At 35.3% G+C, this 22,251-nt stretch overlaps 1 protein-coding gene across 2 annotated transcripts; it reads left to right on the forward strand.

Moving 5' to 3' along the window:
* The first annotated feature begins 153 nt into the window (after nt 1-153).
* Nucleotides 154-16,481, forward strand: LOC145271269 (uncharacterized). 2 transcript variants are annotated; one of them, XM_080126827.1, is made up of 2 exons: nt 154-339; nt 13,462-16,481. In XM_080126827.1, the coding sequence occupies exon 2, from the start codon at nt 13,788-13,790 to the stop codon at nt 15,021-15,023; it is 1,236 nt and encodes a 411-aa protein (XP_079982953.1). In that variant the 5' UTR covers nt 154-339; nt 13,462-13,787; the 3' UTR covers nt 15,024-16,481. The 2 variants fall into 2 exon arrangements, with proteins under 2 accessions (XP_079982953.1, XP_079982952.1); XM_080126826.1 differs by lacking the exon at nt 154-339 and adding an exon at nt 10,996-11,386.
* Nucleotides 16,482-22,251: the final 5,770 nt, after the last annotated feature.

Consider the following 22,251-nt stretch of genomic DNA (forward strand, 5'->3'; position numbering starts at 1 on the left):
AAATAAATAAATAAAAATAATAATATTAAAAATATTTATTTATTTATTTATTTATTTGTTTGTTTGTTTGTTTGCTCATAACGCGTGTAGATTCCTGCATTGTAAGCCTCTAAGAAGAAAGATAACTCAATACAGACTGACAGGTCTCGCTATATTTGCCAGTGGAGTTATCTCCCCTTTACTGACATGGCCGACCCAGCAGTTTATCTTTAATATTTCACGTTCATGTCGAAATGGTTTTATCCGATTAATCAGCCAACGTTAAAGGGATCAGTAGAAATTGTGATATACAAGAGGACAAAGCCAAATGTGGAAAAGGAATTAAATATGCGAAGAAAGGTAAACATTTCGACATTTTTCTTTTCGCCCGAAAACATGGTATCAATATTGAGACTTCCTCTTCTCGGCTTGTGTCTATTGGATTAAAAATTAATGACTGAAAACCTTTTTACTATTTTACGTTGATAGAAATTTATGAATGAAACTATTATATAATTTATGAATGAAACTAATTTCGTAATCTCGCGAAATAAACTAAAATTTAAAACCTTTTTAATTATTTATTTATTTATTTATTTTCTGACTGAACCAAAACACGGCCAAAAGGGTTTGTATTACTGTACACATAGGTGTGTCAGAAACTTCGTGAAAAATATTGAATAATTCGACCCCCTGTCTGTCCAAGCTTATAACTACTCGAAAATGTAATTCAAACCCTAATTTTTTTTTTTTCAATTAAAGGAGCAAGGACCAAGGTTTCATTAAAAAAAAAAAGTACAAACAAGGTGTGTTTTTTTTGTTTTTTTTTTAAAGGTTTTAAACTTCGGACTTTACAGGTAAATTTCCAAAAAAAAACTGTTCTTTTTTTGTTTTAAATTAGAATATATTATTTATTGATCTTTTATTTTCAATTTGTGATAAAAAACTTTGGTGAGTAAATTAATTATTTACTTTTTAATAGACGTTTCAAAATGGGGGGGGGGCGTTAATTAAAAAAACCTTTGTCTAAAATATTATATTCGGTTTATTGGAAAGAGCATAAAATTTCACATTGACCCTGAAAATATCGTAAAAATTGAACCAATAGAAAAATTTTGATAGATTTTTAAAATTTTAAAATTGAAAAATACTGAGCTCGTAAAATGCAATTAATTTCATTACTGTTTAAAAAAAATATTTCTATTACTTTTAAAACAACTTTAATAGTTTATTTTGGAAGTATAATCCATAAAGAAAATAAACAACCCACTTTTAAAAGAGAAATTACGAGTTTTTTTTTATATTTTATTCGCAATTGCGTGTTAGGGGTGTCAAAAATTCCTACAAAAATTCTGATACACAAAATATAACAAATAGGTACTTGTACAGTTTAGTCAAGACATTAAAAAAATGAAAATATCGAAAAAAGTTTAAATTGTATGTATGCGTTATGGAACGAAGTTCTCTGAAAAAAAATTTCTGGTTTGTATTACTGTACACATAGATTCGAAAAAGTTGTCAAAAAACAAATATATAACAAATAAATATTATCAAAGGCAAGATAAGTTACTTTTCTACCAAACTGGATATATTTTTCGTGTTTTTTATTCAATGTAACATGTTTATTCAGCTCGAAAAACATACAGTGTTTACCGATGTATTGGAAAATTCAAAATGGCGCCCGACACTCTCTTTAACATGGTAAGTTTGGGAAAAGGTGTTATAAATAATAAACTAGATAAAATACTATTTAAAAAACACCGAATATATGTCAACTTATGTCACGGTAACATATAATGAGCGAATTTCTAACAGTATTTTGTCTAGTTTATTATTTATAACATCTTTTCCTGAACTTACCGTGTTAAAGAGAGTGTCGAGAGCCATTTTGAATTTTCCAATACATCGGTAAACACTGTATGCTTTTCGAGCTGAATAAACATGTTACATTGAATAAAAACACGAAAAATGTGGGAACATGCCAACCGGATGCTAACGTCTCCAGCATAAGAGACAAAATGAAAAATCCTCTTTTGCACATGGCTCCACGCATCGCTTCCGTTTGGAAAAAGAAAAATAAGATAACCACAAAAGAATTATCAACCAATGGCAGAGCTCCGCGCCGAAAATAAAGGCCTAAAATATCACAGTTGCTGGGAGCCGGTTTGTCACTATAAAATGAGGGGACAAGTAAGAAAAGAGAGGAGATTCGCCCAGCTGCATCAGTGAACGCACGGACGGATTCTCCCACCCGACCTAAGGAGATGAAGAAGAAAAAGAAATAAGGCACCAGTGAACTGAAGCCGACTACGCTCTCAACTTATGGGCCAGAACGCCTTCAATTCTAAACAATGTCTATTTCACACAAACCAAAAATAAAAAAGGAGAAAAAGATAGGAGGCGAAGACGCCGTGCTGCTAGAGGTTGATGAAAGAAGTCGCCGCTTCCAAGTTAAAAGCCAGGACACATATCACCGACAGTAGCACGACCGGCCACCCACTTACCAACCTCATCGTCCGAAAAGATAAGTACGCTTACGAACATTCTTTCTTTGTTAAATTATACAGGCCTACAAAACTTCACTCCTTATCAATGCATACACAATTACAAACATCCTACGAACACTTTACCTCTTCTAATTAAAACTGTCATTAATAAATAAAACCGGTTCTCAACCTTCAATATTCGTCTGTCCTTAATTGCATGGAGTCAGATTCTACATACTTCAAACATTATCAATTAAATGTATTCTTTGTTGTGACCTCGATGGCCTCATTTCCTTCACCCCTTCTCCATCTATAAACTAACCAAAAAAAACTCCGGGCCATAAAAATATATCCAGTTAGGTAGAAAAGTAACTTATCTTGCCTTTGATAACATTTATTTGTTATATATTTGTTTTTTGACAACTTTTTCGAATCTATGTGTACAAACCCTGATACCGAGCAAAATGTTCGATTTAGCTAGTATTAAAGATGGGAAGGAGTGTCAGCGCTTTAACTGGAGTTAACTCCCTTTGTCATTTCTAAAATTCAAACAAATTTTTTTTATAAATCCAAGATGTCCGCCTTCAACGCTCTCTCATAAAAACATGTTTTTCCGCTGTAAAAAAAAAAAAAATACTTGATGACATCCAGTGAAATTTTTTTCCGGAGAACTTTGTTCTATAACGGATACATACAATTTAAACTTTATTGCGATATTTTCATTTTTTTAATGTCTTGGAAAATTCAAAATGGCGCCCGACTCTCTCTTGGAGATGGTAAGTTTGGGAAAAAGAGTTATAAATAAACAAAAACGGTCAAAATAATGTTAAAACCTGCCGAATATATGTCGGCCCATATCACGGTAACATATATTGAAGGAGTTTCTAACAGTATTTTGTCTGTTTTTTTTTATTTATAACTCATTTTCCCAAACTTATCGCCTTAAAGAGAGAGTCGAGTGCCATTATAAATTTTCCAATACATCGGTAAACATTGTATGTTTTTCGAGCTGAATAAACATGTTACATTAAATAAAAACACTAAAAACACATCCAGTTAGGTAGAAAAGTAACTTATCTTGCCTTTGATAACATTTATTTGTTATATATTTGTTTTGTGCCAACTTTTTCGAATCTATATGTACAGTAATACAAACCCGGTTTTCAGGTATGCTGACAACGAATATCACAATTAAATTTGTGGCTGATAAGTCGTTTTCTTCTCATTTGTAATTAGATGAAATACTTTACATAAAATAAAAAAAAAATAGTTTTCACCTCATTTTCACTAGCGGTTTACAAAAACATGCCGACATACACCGAGCAGAAGAACCATTTCATTTTCCCCAAAAATCTATTTACGTGTGTGTGGGGGGGGGGCATCGTTCCCCACCTTGCGCCTCCATCCCCTCCTCACCCAACGTAAACAGAATTTTTGTGAAAAATTAAAAGTTCTGCTGCTCGGTTCATATGGGCGTGTTACTTATGGGAAAACGGTAAATTAAACTGCAGAAGCACTAGGTGTATCAGAATTTTTAGGGAATTATTTTACACCCCTAACACGAAACTGCGAATAAAATATTAAAAAAAACTCGTAATTTCTCTTTTAAAGTTGCTTGTTTATTTTCTTCATGGAATATACTTCCAAAATAAACTATTAAAGTTGTTTAAAAAATAATAGACATATTGTTTTTTTATTTTTTTTAAAACAGTGTTTACAAAGTGCCAGCACGCCTTCATGAAGCCATTTTTTTTTTTACGTAATGAAATCAATTGAATTTTACGAGTTAAATATTTTTCAATTTTTAAACTTTAAAAATCCATCAAAATTTTTCTATTGGTTCAATTTTTAAGATATTTTCAGGGTCAATGTGAAATTTTATGTTCTTTCTAATAAACGAAATATAATATTTTAGACAAACGTTTTTTTTTTAAATTCACCCCCCTTCCCCATTTTGAAATGTCTATTAAAATCTTAATAATTTATGTACCAAAGTTTTATATATCACAAATTGAAGATAAAAGATCAATAAATAAAATATTCTAATTTAAAACAAAAAAAAGATTTGGAAATTTACCTGTAAAACCTTTTTTTTTTAAAAAAAACCACGTTGATTTTTTTTCTTTTTTTGAAATGGAAGCTTATGTTATGCATAGGATGTCAAGTACAAGGGGCGTGCAATAAGTAATGCCCTGACCCACTTCCAGTTGTCTGATCTAGCTGAAATTTTGCATGTGGAATGATTTATATCTCTACGGGTTATGTGGCAAATTACAGCTTTGAACTAATTGTGGTTTCTGTTTTACAGGTGTTTGAACTGACTCAGGTGTGAAATGGAGCCTGTTGAATGTCGAGCAGTGATCCGGTTTTTGTATTTGAAAGGACGCACACCACAGGAGACTTTTGATGAAATGAAAGAAACTTATCATGATAATGCCCCATCATATGACCTTGTAAAACGCTGGCATTGTCAATTAAAACATGGCCGGAAGTCTGTGGAAACAGCTCCCAGACCTGGTCACCCCCCCCCCTTCTGTTATTGATGAGACATCTGTCCGTCAAGTTGAGGCTGCCATTTTGGAAGATCGGTGCATTACTATTCGCCAAATAGTCCAAGATGTCAAGATTTGTACAGGGTCTGTGGAAACTATCATTCATGACCATTTGCATATGCATAAGGTGTCTGCCAGATGGATTCCCAGGTTGCTCACACCATTCCAGAAGCGAGAACGCGTCGAGTGCTTGAGGATGAATTCGGAAATGTGCCAAGAAGATGAGTCAAAGTTTTTCAAAAGACTGATTACACAGGATGAAACCTGGGTCCATCACTATGATCCAGAGACCAAAGCCCAGTCAATGCAGTGGAAGCACTTGGTTTCACCACCTCCAAAGAAGGCAAGGGTGCAGCCCTCTGCTGGCAAGGTCATGCTCACAGTTTTCTGGGACAAGGACGAAGTAGTGATGACAGATTTCCTGGCAAAGGGTACCACAATTACAGGAACCTATTATGCTTCACTTTTGAGGAAATCAAGGGAAGCTATCAAAATCAAGAGGCGGGGCAAGATCAGCAAAGGTACCCTCCTCCTGCAGGACAATGCTCCGGTCCACAACTCGCATGTCGTCAGATCAGAAGCATGAGCATGTGGTTATGAAATCTTCCCCATCCTCCCTTCTTTCCTGACCTTACACCCTCTGACATTCACCTCTTCCCAGCCATGAAGTTGTTTTTGAAAGGAAAGCGTTTCCCAGATGATGCAGCCTTGATTTCTGAAGTCACGTCGTGGTTGGAGGACCAACCTGGGGTGTTCTACAAAAATGGTCTCCAGAGCTGCATCAAACGATGGGAGAAATACATAACTCTGGGTGGTTCCTATGTAGAGGAAGACTAATAACTGTGCCAAGTTTCGTTGCTCTACTGCTATGGGAAGTGGGTCAGGGGCATTACTTATTGCACGGCCCTCGTAAATATGGGACGCTTACAACAATTTTTTTATTTCATTCAATGTTTTCTTTTTTTAGATATTAAAAAAAAAAGAAATTCAGTCGATAAAGAAGTATTAAAATATATCAATCAAAACCTCATGTATTTCATTTAAGAAAATAAAGAAAAATAAAAAAAATCAGTCAATTTTTTTGTTTAATGATAAAAACTTATAAGTGAATGTGTTCGGTTTTTAAGTACAGAGGACCAAAATACTAATTTTGGTTTACAGCACGCATTAAAAGGACATATAAATTATGTCCCTTTCAGGCACCGGAATATAAAGACGAATAAAATCTCATTGACTACGGTACACTCATTAACTATTTTCCTCGAGTGGCCTCCGGGCCTTGATAAGTAGTGACTCCTTTATAAAAAAAATGTTATTTGGAGAAAGGTCACAGAATAGATTTTATCTTATGCATTTTTGTGTGGCAAATTAATTGTCATAACTATCTGTTGTGGTGGCACACATTCATAGAGGACAAAAATACTAATTTTGGTTTACAGCACGCATTAAAAAGACATATAAATTATGTCCCTTTCAGGCAAATAAAGACGAATAAAATCAGACTTGTCTCCCTTTATTTGAACAGTTAAAAATATGTGAGTTTGCGTTGTTTTTTAATCCTTGTTTAAAAAATAATTTTATTTAAAAAGGACATAGAATATAAGTATAAATATGGATAAATTCTTAATGAACAATTGAACTACTCATCGAATAGTATTTTTATAGGTAAGTGATTTTTTTTGGAATTTCTATATATTTTTTATAATCGAAGGAAGTAAAATTTCGTTGATTTTCTTTAAATCTTTTTTAAAGAAAACCGATTTAAAAAAACAAATATTGCATGATTTGCCATTAAACCTGTTATTTTTCTAAAATTTTGGTCTTTGCTCCTTTAATTAAAAAAAAAACAAACTAGGATTTGAATTACATTTTTAAAGAAGTTATAAGCTTCGAAAGTGTTGTGGTGGCACACATTCATTTGCATATGTGGATAGTAATTACACATAAATAGGAAGACTCGGTTAGTCTGAGTGTGTGTTCACCAGAAGCCACCGAAGGCCGCCGAGAGCAGATATGTTTCTCCAGCAAAGACTCTCTTATTTGACACCATTATGTAAATATCCTGTAAATATACCTTTTCCTAATACACTTCTTATTTGATCTACCTTTGTTTGTTGAGTCGTCATTTGTATTGCTTTCTACGTTACTTGTTTCAACTTGCAAACTTAACAGAAAGACAGTAAGTCTAAATATTCCAGTGTTTACCGCAAATTTTTACTGTCGATTTCTGACACTGCTACAGAAGCACAAGTTCTATAATTGAATACTCTCCCTAAAAAAAAAGAAAGAGTAAGAATAGCGTAAACAAAGGCAGTGAGATGGTACAAAATAGTGCGGGGGTCCAGGGGTTAATACCATGCAAACGGTAAATTTGCGACGGGTCTGAATATCAGACTCGTTGTCAGCGACCTGAAAACCTATGAAAACCAAATTTTATTGGTCGGTGTTCTGTTGTAGTTAAAGTAAACATCTACCAAATTGCCGCCATCTTGTTTCAATCAAAACGGAAAATTACCTCCTTTTTGAACTCTCATATGTTTTACGATCGTTTTTATCAAACTCTATTTTTTATTTTTATTAATAAAAAATTTTGGTGCTTCTACACTTTATTGCCGAAATTGGAGATGCCATTTTATTTCAATCACACCTGCTGTCTAAATCCAGGGGAGAAATCATTATATTATATACTATGGCCGAAGCATGAAATAAATAACAAAAAGATTAAACTGGCGAACGATTGCTTCCAGAAAGAGAAAGAATAAATTTACCTAAAATTAACATTTATTATATTGACACTTCAAAGTTGCTTTAATTAAAAAAAATGTATAAAATTATTTGTTCAAAAAAAAAAAAACACAAAAACACACACACACACACACACACACACACACACACACACACACACACACACACACACACACACACACAAAACAAAAAATAAACAAACAAAAAAAATATTTCATAAAAATCCAATGTTGCTTTCATTACAAAATTGTTTTATTAAAATTATATTTTCTTACGCAAACTTTTCGATAAATATTTTTACAATATTTTGATAAATTTTTATACAATAAATGTTTTGCTTTTCAAATGGGGATTGTCCAGTTTAAACAATTATGAATATGTCATTTCATTTTCTGTTTTTAATAATATTTTGAGGGGCGTGGGGACTGCCGGTTCGTTTTTCGTTCTTTTTTTGGAGGGGATATTCAATTATAGAACTTGTATTGTTTTTGAACAGGTGCTTATGCAGTTTAATTAGCTGTTTTGAGCAGAAGAACTGTTTATTAAACAGTACTTCTGCTCGGTTAATGTCGGCGCGTTACTTACGTTAAAATGGTTAATTAAACTGCATAAGCACCGGTTAAAAAAACTATACAAGTTCTATAATTGAATATCCCACCTCCAAAAAAAAAAGAACGAAAAACAAACTGGCAGTCTTTCCTACCCCCCTCAAAAAGAAAAGGTGACCGTAAAGTGAGTGCATTTCTTCATATCTTAGAAACTACTTGTTTCTTGGAATTTTTAACGTTAATGGTAATTTTAAAGGATTTTCCGAGGGTGGAAAGAAAGTCTCCCCCCCCCCCGAAAATCGTGGCTACAAAGTGGGTGCTGATTTTATGTAAAATTAATATAGAAAAGTGATCCCCCACTTTTTAAAAACTAACATTTCTTCATATCTTGGAAACTACTCGTTTGCCGTAATTTTAAACGTTATTTTCGTTTTCAGCGATCCCGAAAACCTACAAAGGTGTTAATTTTAAAGGAATTTTCGGGGGTGGAAAAAAGTCCCCCCCCCCCACTCCCGGAAAAATCGTGGCTACAAAGTTGGTGCTCATTTTACGTTAAATTAATATAGAAAAGTGATCCCCCACTTTTTAAAACTAACATTTCTTCATATCTTGGAAACTACTCGTTTGCCGTAATTTTAAACATTATTTTCGTTTTCAGCGACCCCGAAAATCTATTCGAGTGATAATTTGAAAGGAATTTTCGAGGGTGGAAAGAAAGTCCCCCCCCCCGGAAAATCGTGGCTACAAAGTGGGTGCTGATTTTATGTAAAATTAATATAGAAAAGTGATCCCCCACTTTTTAAAAACTAACATTTCTTCATATCTTGGAAACTACTCGTTTGCCGTAATTTTAAACATTATTTTCGTTTTCAGCGACCCCGAAAACCTATTCGAGTGATAATTTGAAAGGAATTTTCGAGGGTGGAAAGAAAGTCCCCCCACCCCCGGAAAATCGTGGCTACAAAGTGGGTGCTCATTTTACGTTAAATTAATATAGAAAAGTGATCCTCCACTTTTTAAAACTAACATCTCTTCATATCTTGGAAACTACTCGTTTGCCGTAATTTTAAACATTATTTTCGTTTTCAGCGACCCCGAAAACCTATTTGAGTGATAATTTGAAAGGAATTTTCGAGGGTGGAGTAATTCTTCATATTTGCCATTAAATCGAAACATTTCCAATTAAACAATTACGGATATATGTTCTCTTTCATTTTATTTTCAAAGTTCTTTCCGGAAGTTTAATTTTTTTGTTATTTATTTCATACTTCGGCCATAGTTTAAAATACTGATTTCTCCCCTAAATTTGGACAGCAGGTGCGTGAAATAAAATGGCATCTCCAATTTCGGCAATAAAGTGTAGAAGCACTAAACTTTCCTAAAAATACGAGGAATACGTAGATACTATTGTTTTTGTGTGAAATTCAGTTTTACGATTTCCGAAATTTTGTCCTAATAGTGCAGAAGCGCCCAATTTGTTTATTTATTTAAAACTCCCACTCCTTATCTGTGCCAAAATCAAAACGTAGATTCCATGAACAAAGCTTCTTTCTTAGAAGTGCACGCCTGTGGAACTCTGTTCCGGTTGCCTGTTTCTCATCTGACTACAACCTGGATGTCTTCAAGTCCAATGTGAACAAATTCCTGATGAACCGCCTCCTGGCTGGTTACTTTTAATGCATCTAAAACCAAGCTTCTTTCTTTACATCATCAACATTCTGATCCACAGCTGGCATCAATTGAAATGAATGGCTCTCGTCTTCAGGAGGCCTCAAGTTTTGACAAGCTTCTGGGCTTGACCATTACTCCTGATCTTAAATGGAACACATACATCAAATCTGTTGCCAAGGCCGCTGGAAAAATGGTGGGATCTTTCTATTGATCCAGTAGATATCTACCTGCTGATGCAATTTTCTATCTATATAAGAGCCAGGTACGTCCAAGGATGGAATACTGTTGCCACATCTGGGCAGGAGCTGCTAGAAAGGACTTGTCCTGCCTTGATAGGGTTCAAAATAGACTTCATAGCCTCGTAGATGTCCTTTCCTCTTCCCTGCAACCTCTTTCTCACAGAAGAGATGTTGCGAGTTTGTCTTTCACCTAACGTGTCCCCTCCCCACTGTCTTGACTTTCACAAGAAACACTAGACTAGCTGTAAACACTATCAATAATTTCCCCCACTCTTTATCTGTGCCTAAACCTAAACGTAGATTCCATGAACAAAGCTTCTTTCTTAGAACTGCACGCCTGTGGAATTGTCTTCCGTTTTCCTGCTTTCCGGCTGACTACAATATGGTTGTCTTCAAGTCTAACGTAAATAATTTCTTGATGAGCCGTTCCATATAAGTTATCAAGTTTACCAAATTTTCATTACTAATGATTACTATATTGTCCAATTTCTACTGTACACTCTTTAACCCTTATCCTTGAGTGGCCTCTTGGCCTTGATAATTTGGTGATGCCTATGTAAAAAAAAAAAAAAAATAAGACACTTTATCAAATCTCCAACACTAACGTACTGTACACACAATAACCCTTATCCCCGAGTGGCCTCCGGGCCTTGATAAGTGGTGACTACCTGTGTAAAAAAAAAAGAAAAAAAAAAAAAGAGGAAGTCCGGTTCGATAATCGGAACATTTTCACATGGAGGCGACGTTTTCACCTAACACCGGTACCGGCAGACTCAGGGTCGCATATGCTTGTGAATCGCCTAAATTATTTTTAAAACGTTATTATTTTACTGTTTTTTTGTTTTTTTTGTGGGGGGGGGGTAATGTATAATTCTTATTTCATTTTATTTTTTCTCTTAGATATTACGTGGTAGATTAATGTTAAAAACAAAAAACAAAAACAAAGAAAGATAACTCCATACTGACTGACAGGTCTCGCCATTTTTTCCAGCGGAGTTATCTCCCCTTTGTTGACATGGCCGACCTAGCAGTTTATTTTTAATATTTCACGTTCATGTCGAAATGGTTTTCCGATTAACCAGCCAACGTGAAAGGGACCAGTAGAAATTGTGATATACAAGGGGGCAAAGCCGAATGTGGAAAATAAATTAAATATGCGAAGAAAGGTAAACATTTCGACATTTTTCTTTTCGCACGAAGACACGGTATCAATATTGAGACTTCCTCTTCTGTTGGATTAAAAATTAATGACTTAATATTTTTTTTTACGTTCATTTATACGTTTTATGAATGAAACTACTATATAATTTATGAATGAAACTATTAATGAATGAAACTATTATATAATTTATGAATGAAACTATTAATGAATGAAACTACTATATAATTTATGGGTAAATATTACCTTACGCTACAAAAGAACACCAGTCAACACCACCGACCACTCTAATTTGGTTTTGTAGAAGTGGTCGAGGTTGCTGACAACGAATTTGGCTACTCATGCAGTGCACTTATTGATCCGTGCTGAAATAATAACGTTATTATTTAAAAAGCCATTCTTAACATGGGGAGGGGAAGGTGTTTTGTACCTATTCTGTACTTTAACCTTATAATTTAATAAAAAAAAAACATATCATAAAACTTTAATTAAACTTGGAAATACGATGTAAAAAAAAATCGTCCGGATCAGTAAGTGCATTAGCACCCGAATCTGATAATCAAACCCGTCACAAATTTACCGTTTGCGTGGTATGAACGCCTGGACCCTGGAATTACTTTACGCCATTTCACCGCCTTTAGTATTGTTTTTTTTTTATAGTGAAGTGTGAAGTGACTTATTACATCGCGTAGGAACCTTTAGCAGACATTTGAAATGACAAGAAAGTTAAAAAAAAAAAATGTGGTTCATGTGCGTGCGTGTGTGTTACGTAGTTTTTAATGCTTTGGTGCATCAGTTATTCATTTTACCTGAATTTTTTTTTAATTGGTAGAGTCTGCAAAGGTCAACTCTTTCAACTTTGACCTTGGAAGCCAAATTTTTGCCCAAAAACTGATTGAAAAGCTTGCTGCATGTCTGAATACCTTTTATGTAAAAATTTCAAATGCTTAAACCCAAAATTGGCTTAGTAGTTTGCTAGAGACCGCAAAGGTCAAATCTTTTGAACTTCGAACCGTTGGTAGCGAAATTTTCGTCCGAAAACCGATTAAAAAGCCTGCCCTATGTCTGAATACATTTTATGTAAAATTTCGGGTTTGTATTACTGTACACATAGATTCGAAAAAGTTGTCAAAAAACAAATATATAACAAATAAATGTTATCAAAGGCAAGATAAGTTACTTTTCTACCTAACTGGATATATTTTTCGTGTTTTTATTCAATGTAACATGTTTATTCAGCTCGAAAAGCATACAGTGTTTACTGATGTATTGGAAAATTCAAAATGGCGCCCGACTCTCTCTTTAACACGGTAAGTTCAGGAAAAGATGTTATAAATAATAAACTAGACAAAATACTGTTAGAAATTTGCTCATTATATGTTACCGTGACATAAGTTGACATATATTTGGTGTTTTTTTTAATAGTATTTTGTCTAGTTTATTATTTATAACACCTTTTCCCAAACTTACCATGTTAAAGAGAGTGTCGGGCACCATCTTGAATTTTCCAATACATCGGTAAACACTGCATGTTTTTTGAGCTGAATAAATATGTTACATTGAATAAAAACAAAAAAAAATGTATCCAGTTTGGTAGAAAAGTAACTTATCTTGCCTTTGATAACATTTATTTGTTATATATTTGTTTTTTGACAACTTTTTCGAATCTATGTGTACAGTAATACAAACCCGAAATTTCAAATATTTAAACTAAAACTTGGCTGAGAGATCAAATTTTTTTTTAACATTTATTGTTTTGGGCTCAAATCAAGTTAAAAAGTTTGATCCATGTTCAAGGAACCTACATCTAAAATTTCACTTTTATGGAACCTACATCTAAAATTTCACTTTTATAGACTTTTTTCACTCTATCTATTTGTTTGAATTACAATCGTTTTAAAACAATTAAGTCTTTTCAGAACGTTGAATACAAGATGGAGAAAACAAATTCGCTCAATTTTCTTTTTTCGATTCAAGTTAGGCCGAATGACATTTGACCTTAGATAAGCACTGACCCCCCCCCCCTGTAAAAAAAAAAAAATTATTTTCTAAAGTTTTTCTCTTTTTTTATTTCTTTTACAGATTTCCTTACTTTGTTCTTGATGACCAGTGAAAAAAAATCCTTGGAATAAATGTCACTTGGAACTGTTAATTAACAAGCCATGGATCCATGTTAACCTCTCATTCATTGCCCAAAGAAACCGTTAAAAAAAAATCTGATTCGGAAATCTTAAAACTCCTTATTATTTAAAAAATCAATGGAATGGGGATAGATGCTAAAAATTTATTATCGCATGCAGAAATTTAAATGTAATGTAAACCAACAAATTTTATGAGTATCTGCAAAGTGACTGTCCCATCCGAAATCTTAGAACTCCTCATCATACCTTCTGGAACAACGTCTTATAATGACTGAAGAAACCGCGGCACCCTTGCGACCATACCAATGTACGACGTGCGGCTCAGCTTTCAGTACCGACTATCTCCTGCGTCGACACATGACGATACACAATGAAACAAAACCCTTCCAATGTGACCTTTGCTCGTCTTCATTTTCACAAAACAGCGACCTTGTCAAGCACCGACGCGTTCACACTGGAGAAAAGCCCTTTGGGTGTGACCTTTGTCCTGCCGCATTCTCTCGGAACAGTTCGTTGAAGCTCCACAAGATGAACCATTCGGGGATCAAGCCGTTTCGCTGCTCTGTGGTGTCGTGTACATCCGCCTTCTCCACCCAGCAGCTGCTTCGTAGGCACGCGCTGATCCACTCTGGCGTTCGTCCACATATATGTGACCTCTGCCCCGCAGCATTCATCCAAAAGAGTGACCTGATGAAGCATCGCAAGACACATACAGGGGAGAAGGATTTTCACTGCGAGATCTGCTCGGCTGCATTCGCCCGACGGAGCTCATTGAAGCAACATGCGATGTCTCATACTGATCAAAAACCATACTCGTGCCAATATTGTGATTCTTCGTTCTCGACGTTCAGTCTTTTAAATCGGCATCATCTCTTTCATTCTGGGATCAAGCCCTTTTCGTGTCCGTCATGTGACACAGCATTTTCGCAACGGAGCGATCTCGTCAAACACAGCCGGATCCACTCGCGCGAAAAGCCCTTTAAATGTACCGAGTGCCCCGCTGCTTTTGCCCGCCGGCATTCGTTAAACCAGCACTACGCTCTCCACAGCGGAATAAAACCGCAAAAATGCGACATCTGTGGAGTATCGTTTACAACCATGAGCCGGCTAAAACGACACAAAAAGATCCATCTCGGCATCAAACCGTTCAAATGCACCTCCTGCCCTGCAGCATTCCTGCAGCGCAGCGACCTCAAGAAACATGGTCAGGTGCACACTGGGGTCAAAGCTTTCCAGTGCTACGCCTGTGGGTCAGCATTCTCGCGAGCCGGATCCCTCAAGGAACACATTACCATCCACACGGGGATTCGGCCGTTCAAGTGTCACATCTGTACCAGATCGTTTGCAACGCAGGCTCTCTTGTGTAGACATTTTAAAATCCATGCGGCACAGGGTTACACGGAGCCACCTAAATTCTCCTGTGACCCTATCGCACCCAATAACACGCCTGTAGAACCACCTGACAATCAGTCACAACCACAGACGGTGCATCAATTAGGTTGAAATCTAAACAAGAACTGGACTTTTTTTTTACTATATCCATCAGAACAAAACAGTGAACGAGGCATAAAAAAAAATGACTAAGTTCAGCATTTGCTCCCCCCACCCTATCCCCTCCCATTTAGCCCCCAAAGTCCCCAGGGGACGTCAAATTCTGGTGAAAATGAACAAACAGTGCAGTTTTAGGCCTTAACATTTGTAAATTTGAATTCTGCACCATGCAAAAAAAGAAATGACTAAGTCCATCATTTGCCTCCCCCATGTCTTCAAGGCCTTAACATATTTAAATTTGAGTTCAGCACCATGCAAAACTGCTAAATAGACATGCAGAGAAAATTTTGGCCAAATATGGTAAAATATTCCCAAAAAATGGAGTGTTTTTATTAGCCCTAAAAGAGCCCCTGGGACACACCCAAGAGTTATTGCGAAGTATAGACAAACAAAATTGGGTTTGTATTACTGTACACATAGATTCAAAAAAGTTGTCCAAAAACAAATATATAACAAATAAATGTTATCAAAGGCAAGATAAGTTACTTTTCTACCGAACTGGATATATTTTTCGTGTTTTTATTCAATGTAACATGTTTATTCAGCTTGAAAAGCATACAGTGTTTACCGATGTATTAGAAAATTCAAGATGGCGTCTGACTCTCTCTTTAACACGGTAAGTTTTGGAAAAGGTGTTATAAATAAAAAGCTGGATAAAATACTGTTAAAAACTCGCTCAATATATGTTACCGTGACATAGGTTGACATATATTCGGCGGGTTTTTAATAGTATTTTTTCTAGTTTTTTACTTATAACATCTTTTCCCAAACTTGCCGTGTTAAGAGGGAGTGACTCGCCATCTTGAATTTTCCAATACATCAGAAAACATTGTATGTTTTTCGAGCTGAATAAACATGTTACATTGAATAAAAACACAAAAAATTATCCAGTTTGGTAGAAAAGTAACTTATCTTGCCTTTGATAACATTTATTTGTTATATATTTGTTTTTTGACAACTTTTTCGAATCTGTGTACAGTAATACAAACCTGCAAAATTATATATAGAAATCAATTAGTTGCAACTTTACAGAAAGTTTTATAAAAATCCAAGGCATCAATTTTTTTTAATAAGCACAAAAGTGTCAATTTTAGCCATTTTAACCTGAAAGGTACCCCTAGGGGGTTCAAGCAGAGTTTTCCCGGAAAATCCATTCTGTTAATTTTTTTTTTTTTACTCATATCATGTTTAATGTTTGTGCAAAATTTTAAAAAATTCCAAGGCGTAGTTATTGAGAAAAGTGCGGACAGACGAACGGACCAAGGTGAATTGTCGGGGGGAGGGGGGAACCAAAAATAAATCTTGAATTTTCCAATACATCGGTAAACATTGCATGTTTTTCAAGCTGAATAAACATGTTACATTGAATAAAAACACAAAAAAATATATCCAGTTTGGTAGAAAAGTAACTTATCTTGCCTTTGATAACATTTCTTTGTTATATATTTGTTTTGACAACTTTTTCGAATCTATGTGTACAGTAAAACAAACCCCAAAATACCGTTAGAAATATATGTTACCATGATATGGGTTGACATATTTGTTGGGTTTTTAACAGTATTTTGTATATTTTTTTATTTTTAACTCATTTTCCCAAACTTCTTATTATGGGGGGGGGCGGAGTTTTCCCAGAAAATCTGTTCTGTTACTTTTTTTTTTTTTTTTTACTCATATCATGTTTAATGTTTGTGTGAAATTTAAAAAATTTCAAGGCGTAGTTATTGAGAAAAGTGTGGACAGACGAACGGACGAGGGTGAATTTACAGGTTCACCCCTCCTTTTCTCGGGGGACCAAAATTAAACATGGTTGTACACGAATTTAACTTAGTTCAATTGGAAAGAATTCCACTCACAATTTCCTGTTTAAACACCTGCTTTTTTTTTTTTTTTTTTTTTTTTTTTTTTTTAACGTTTAATTTCAACCATTATCACGTCTCTCTCCTTCTAGCGTTGTGGTAAGTTATCAGGCTATTTCCCTCAAGGCTTCAGGTTCAAGCCTACCTCCCTACCAATTTTTTTTTTTTTTTATACACCGACAAACACCCGGGCAGCACCAGGCACCCCCGCTAGTCTATAATATAAATCTCACCTGTCTGTTTAAAGGTATGCATGTCAGGTCATGTCATATGCTACTGGTACCATGTAACCCAGTACTACCTGCCTCATTGTTGGGTTACCGGCGACTAAACTGGTTGCCCAGGGGATCAAAAAACAAATAGATAACAAATAATTGTTACCAAACACAAAAAAGTTGTTCCTAAACTCCGATAATTTTTTTTTTCTTCTTTGCCTTTAAACTAATTTTAAAACATTAAGATTTTTGTTCCTTAGAGTTTAAATAAAATAAATATGTATTAGATACGTTTGAAGTCAAAACAACGCATTATCTCTATATAAATAAAATGAACTCATTTTTTCCCGTCGGATTTTGACCTTAATAGGATTAAAAATCAAGATATTTCATGCAAATATAATATGCACAAACGGCAGAACAATATCTGAGGTGTGTTATAGGCTTATTGTTTCTCAAATTCCTCGATAATCTTAGATTTCTATACTTTTTCTGCTGAGAAGTCACGGCCAAAATCGGTTAAGATCAATGGAAGTGGTAAAATATTTTCTCTCTAATAAATTCCTCCTCCCCCTGCCACCACTTAACACCGTTTGGGGATCGTTCACAAGGAACAGTTGAGAAGAGAACACCGGTTTGGCTTCGTAGTTCTTTCATGTGAAGTTATTTAAACTCACTAAACTAAGCTGCAGTGCTCTGTGGCGTAGTGGTTAGCGTGCTGGACAATTCACATTATATTTTCACGTTCGCGCCGACCTACCGTAGTCGTTTTTTTTTTTTTTGTTTTTTTTTCCTAAACAACTGGAATGGACTTTTCTTGGTGGCCGAACTGTTAACGTTGCAGATGTGTTTTTTTTTTTTTTTTCACACTTTATTTTCCTACTTTTACTCATGACTCCGGGTTTGATCCTTCCTACTTACCTACCATAACATTTTTTAAAACTCCCCCCCCCCCCGTCCCGGAAACAAACACTCGGGCAACGCCGGGTACCCCCACTAGTTACAAAATAAACAGACATTTATTTTGTTTGAAATTTATATTGAAATTCATAAATATATTTCGAAGATATACTTCATCTTCAGTATGTTTTTCATCTTTCTTTTTTTTTTCTTTTTCTTTTCTTTTTTTTTTTCTTTTTTTTGCCATACCGTGCTAGAAAACTACTTACACCTGAAAGTATCCTGTACATCTATAAGGCCACCATTCGCCCATGTATGGAGTATTGTTGTCACATTTGGGCTGGTGTATCTGCTACTAGTCTCTCGCTCCTTGACAAGGTTCAAAAAAGAGTCGCTAATCTGATAGGCCCTGAACTGGCATCTAAGCTTCAGCATCTGTCCCATCGATGAAACGTTGCATCCCTCTACCTGTTCTACAAGTATTTTAATGGTGAATGCTCTGATGAACTGCAGACACTTGTGCCCCCACGACGTAGACACCCTCGACAAACCCGACAGGCAGCTAAATCCCACCCCCACACAGTAGAGATCCCTAGATGTAAAAGATCTTTCTACTCCAGTAGTTTCTTCCCCAGAACCGCTAGACTCTGGAATTCCATTCCAGGTCACTGCTTCCCTAACTGTACTGACATGCAGAAGTTGAAGTGCAACATGAACCGACATCTTGCTGCCCAAATCCCAACATAGTGCCCCAGTAGTTGCTGCCCCTGATAGTAGCCCCCTACACCAAAGTGGCAATGTGCCTTGTTTGGGGTGAAAATGTAAAAAAAAAAAGTCATATATATATATATATATATATATATATATAAAGCTGAACGTCTGTGTGTGTGTGTCTGGTCACGAATAGGCTCCTATATGGTTGACTATTATAGAAAACTAATCACATATAATGATAGATGATGTATCGAGACACAAGAATGGGTATGTTTGATTTGGCATAATGATGATTCATTAAAATTGTGGGGTCTGCGTACGCGCCTGATCCACAAAGTATGGAAATAAAAAATTTAAAAAAAAACGTTTACAAGTGTTTTTGATATAGATGTACATAAGAATACTTTGATAAGTATGTTTTAACTTAAGTAGGGATGGTATAATAAAATTGTGGGGTCTGCGTTCGCGCCTGGCCTCCATAGAATGGAAATAGGCACAAACTTTAATAAAGACTTTTCATATCTATCTGCGTAAGTATACTTTGATAATTATGTTTCAGTTTGAAGAAATATGGTATAGTAAAATGATGGGGTGTTCGTTCGCACCTGACCTCCATAGAATGGAAATATGTCACTAAGTTTAACAAGGTTTTTTAATATAGATCCACAGAATATTGTGATAAGTGTTTCAGTGTGAACAGGTATGGTATAATAAATTATGGGGTTTATATATTTTATTTTTACTTTCATCATATTTTGCTTTGGTTTTGATACCCCCAAATTCGAAGCTATCTCTTTACAACCCTTCCTTTTCATAACCTATCATACTTTCATAAATCAGAGTCCATTTTCTGTAGGCTGTTTTTGAACCCTGTCAACGACGGGTACTTTTGCTAATATATATATATATATATATATATATATATATATATATATTTATGAATTTCAACATAAATTTCAAACAAATTATTTTGTAATAATGCGTCGTTTTTTTTTTTAGTTCAAAACAAAACTAGTGTCGACTCTGTTAAGTTAAAACAAAAATAATGGTCTGCATTAAACATTGTGTAGCAATGTACTGAAACAATTATAAAAATATTTGTTTTTATTTTGGATGATGCAGGGCATCCGAAGAGAGATTTTTCTAAAAAAATGAAAGTATAATTTTTAGCAATAGGTATCTAGGAAAAGGCCACTACATATGTTATAAATTCCAAATTTCCACAACCTGGCAAATACTGGTACACGCTAGCAAATTTAGATTTGCAATTACAGAATATGATTCTAATTTTTTCCTTTGCTCTTTATTCTAACACTACACTAAGTTTACTGTGTTATTTCGCTACAGTTGATATTGTGTAGAACAATAAGAAAATCATAGTGAACAATGCATTCAACAAAATTTCACACACATTTCTAGATACCGATATCTAATAAGTTCAAAAGAAAGGACACACTTAGGGAGGTATTTTGGTGGTCAAGTCACTAAATAGAGATTAGCTGGTTTCCCGGCATAGCCCAGGATGTAATAAAGATTGACTGAAATACATGTTCTAGCTGGTTTCTAGGCGTTGCCAGGGATGTAATATAGACACATTATGTTGTATATTACCTGTTCTCTTCTCCCTAAGGTAAAACAATTTCATATACATGCTGTAAATTACCTATGCTAGGGATAAAACATGAACAATACCAGTCCTAGGGTAGATAAAACAAATAATACATAGAGATGAAAGATTCCTCTCCCCTAAGAATAAAACATGTTCAATATCTGCTTTTGTTTTTTCATTGTTTATACGGTCCCGAGCAACGCCGGGTAGCCCTGCTAGTCTATATATATAAAAGGCAAAAATCTGTGTGTATGTATGTATGTATGTATGTTTGTTCTTAAATGTTTATTGTTTTCATATCAGATTCATCATTTCAGGTGACCTCCCCCTCCTTACCTGCAGATAATGATGAAGAAAGTGATTATGATCTTGATTGTCGAAACGTGCCGCATCCTCCATATTAAAATGCTTTTGTGTGACCATGTTGTAATTCTGCTGTGTGTAAAAGAATTCACGGCACGCTGATATAAAAAATTATTCAAGCACGTCTGATTGAACACAAGCCAAACGTTTTGTTTTTGATTTGAGTCATTTTTTATTTTTTAAATCATTACTATGAGTCCAATATAATCTATATATATATAAAAGCGAAAATGTATGTATGTATGTACGCTTTTTCTCGATGTCCACAAAAGGCTTCTTTCAGAGAAGCGCTTGCTCGGTTCACAACTTCTTAAAACTTTTTATATCTCAGAGTTTCCCACGGAGCTCGCCTGTCTATTTAATTTTATTGACTTTCAAACGTTAATTATTCCACATTTCCCGCATCGGCACGCGTTACATTCGGTTTTCGGTATAAAAAAAAGCGAAACTCGACTCTAATCACAGGCTGAAAGCCAGTTGTCTCCAGAGAGCTGAGTAACGTTTGTTCAATGTCGACTTCGTCATATCAGACTGTAGCTTTCATTTCGCTCCTCCTAATAAACAGGGAGCGGGTTTTTAAAAACAAACAAACCGATTTATTCACCTCATTCAAAACTGTCCCGCACAAAATGCTTACTGCTGAATACCTATCGCCGTCACTTCAATCAAAAACGCGCACCTGTTTTTTTTTTTTAACACTTTACTATTTTCCAACTGCACGTCGTGAAGGCTTCGTTTTTTTTTCACATTTTCGGGTTTTTTTCACATACCCTGAAAAATACCCGGGCAACGCCGGGTACCCCCTCGCTAGTATAATGATAAATACAAAATTTGCATTAATCAAAATCATTAATCAAAGTATCATATTTAAGCGTATTTTATACCCACGGAATGCTGGGTGACCTGCTAGTATATATATATATATATATATTCAATCAACAATTCCCCCACTAACCAACAATCACGAGGTTGTTTGCTCAGCAACCGAAAAGGCTAATATGCTTGCCAGCCGGTTTGCCTCAGTTTGACACTGGACCCTTCCAACCACCCCCTCCCTGACTTTCCTTTGCGGATAGACGCCACGCTAGACGATCTAAAAATCACCCCTGCTCAGGTACATGCTATCATAAAAAACCTTGACACTTCAAAAGCATGTGGACCCGATCTCATCCCAGCTGTGCTATTAAAAAAGTGCTCAGCCGAAGTAGCTCCAGTTCTCTCCAAACTCTACAACAAATGCCTTAATGAATCTTGCTTTCCGGGCTGTTGGAAAACTGATTCTGTGGTACCAATATTCAAGAATTCTGGCGAAAGAACTGACCCATCAAATTATCGCCCTATTAGCCTCCTCCCACTTTTTGCCAAAATATTTGAGACCTTAATTAACCATGCTCTAGTCCATCACCTTACAGATGCTAAACTTCTGACTGACCAACTATATGGATTTAGACAAGCCCGTTCCACAGCAGACATCCTAACTGTAATCTCTGAACGTATATACCATTCACTGGACAAAGCGGGGG

This window comes from Euprymna scolopes, chromosome 46 (genome assembly GCF_053919585.1).
Source record: "Euprymna scolopes isolate OS-2025 chromosome 46, ASM5391958v1, whole genome shotgun sequence".
Taxonomy (NCBI): domain Eukaryota; kingdom Metazoa; phylum Mollusca; class Cephalopoda; order Sepiida; family Sepiolidae; genus Euprymna; species Euprymna scolopes.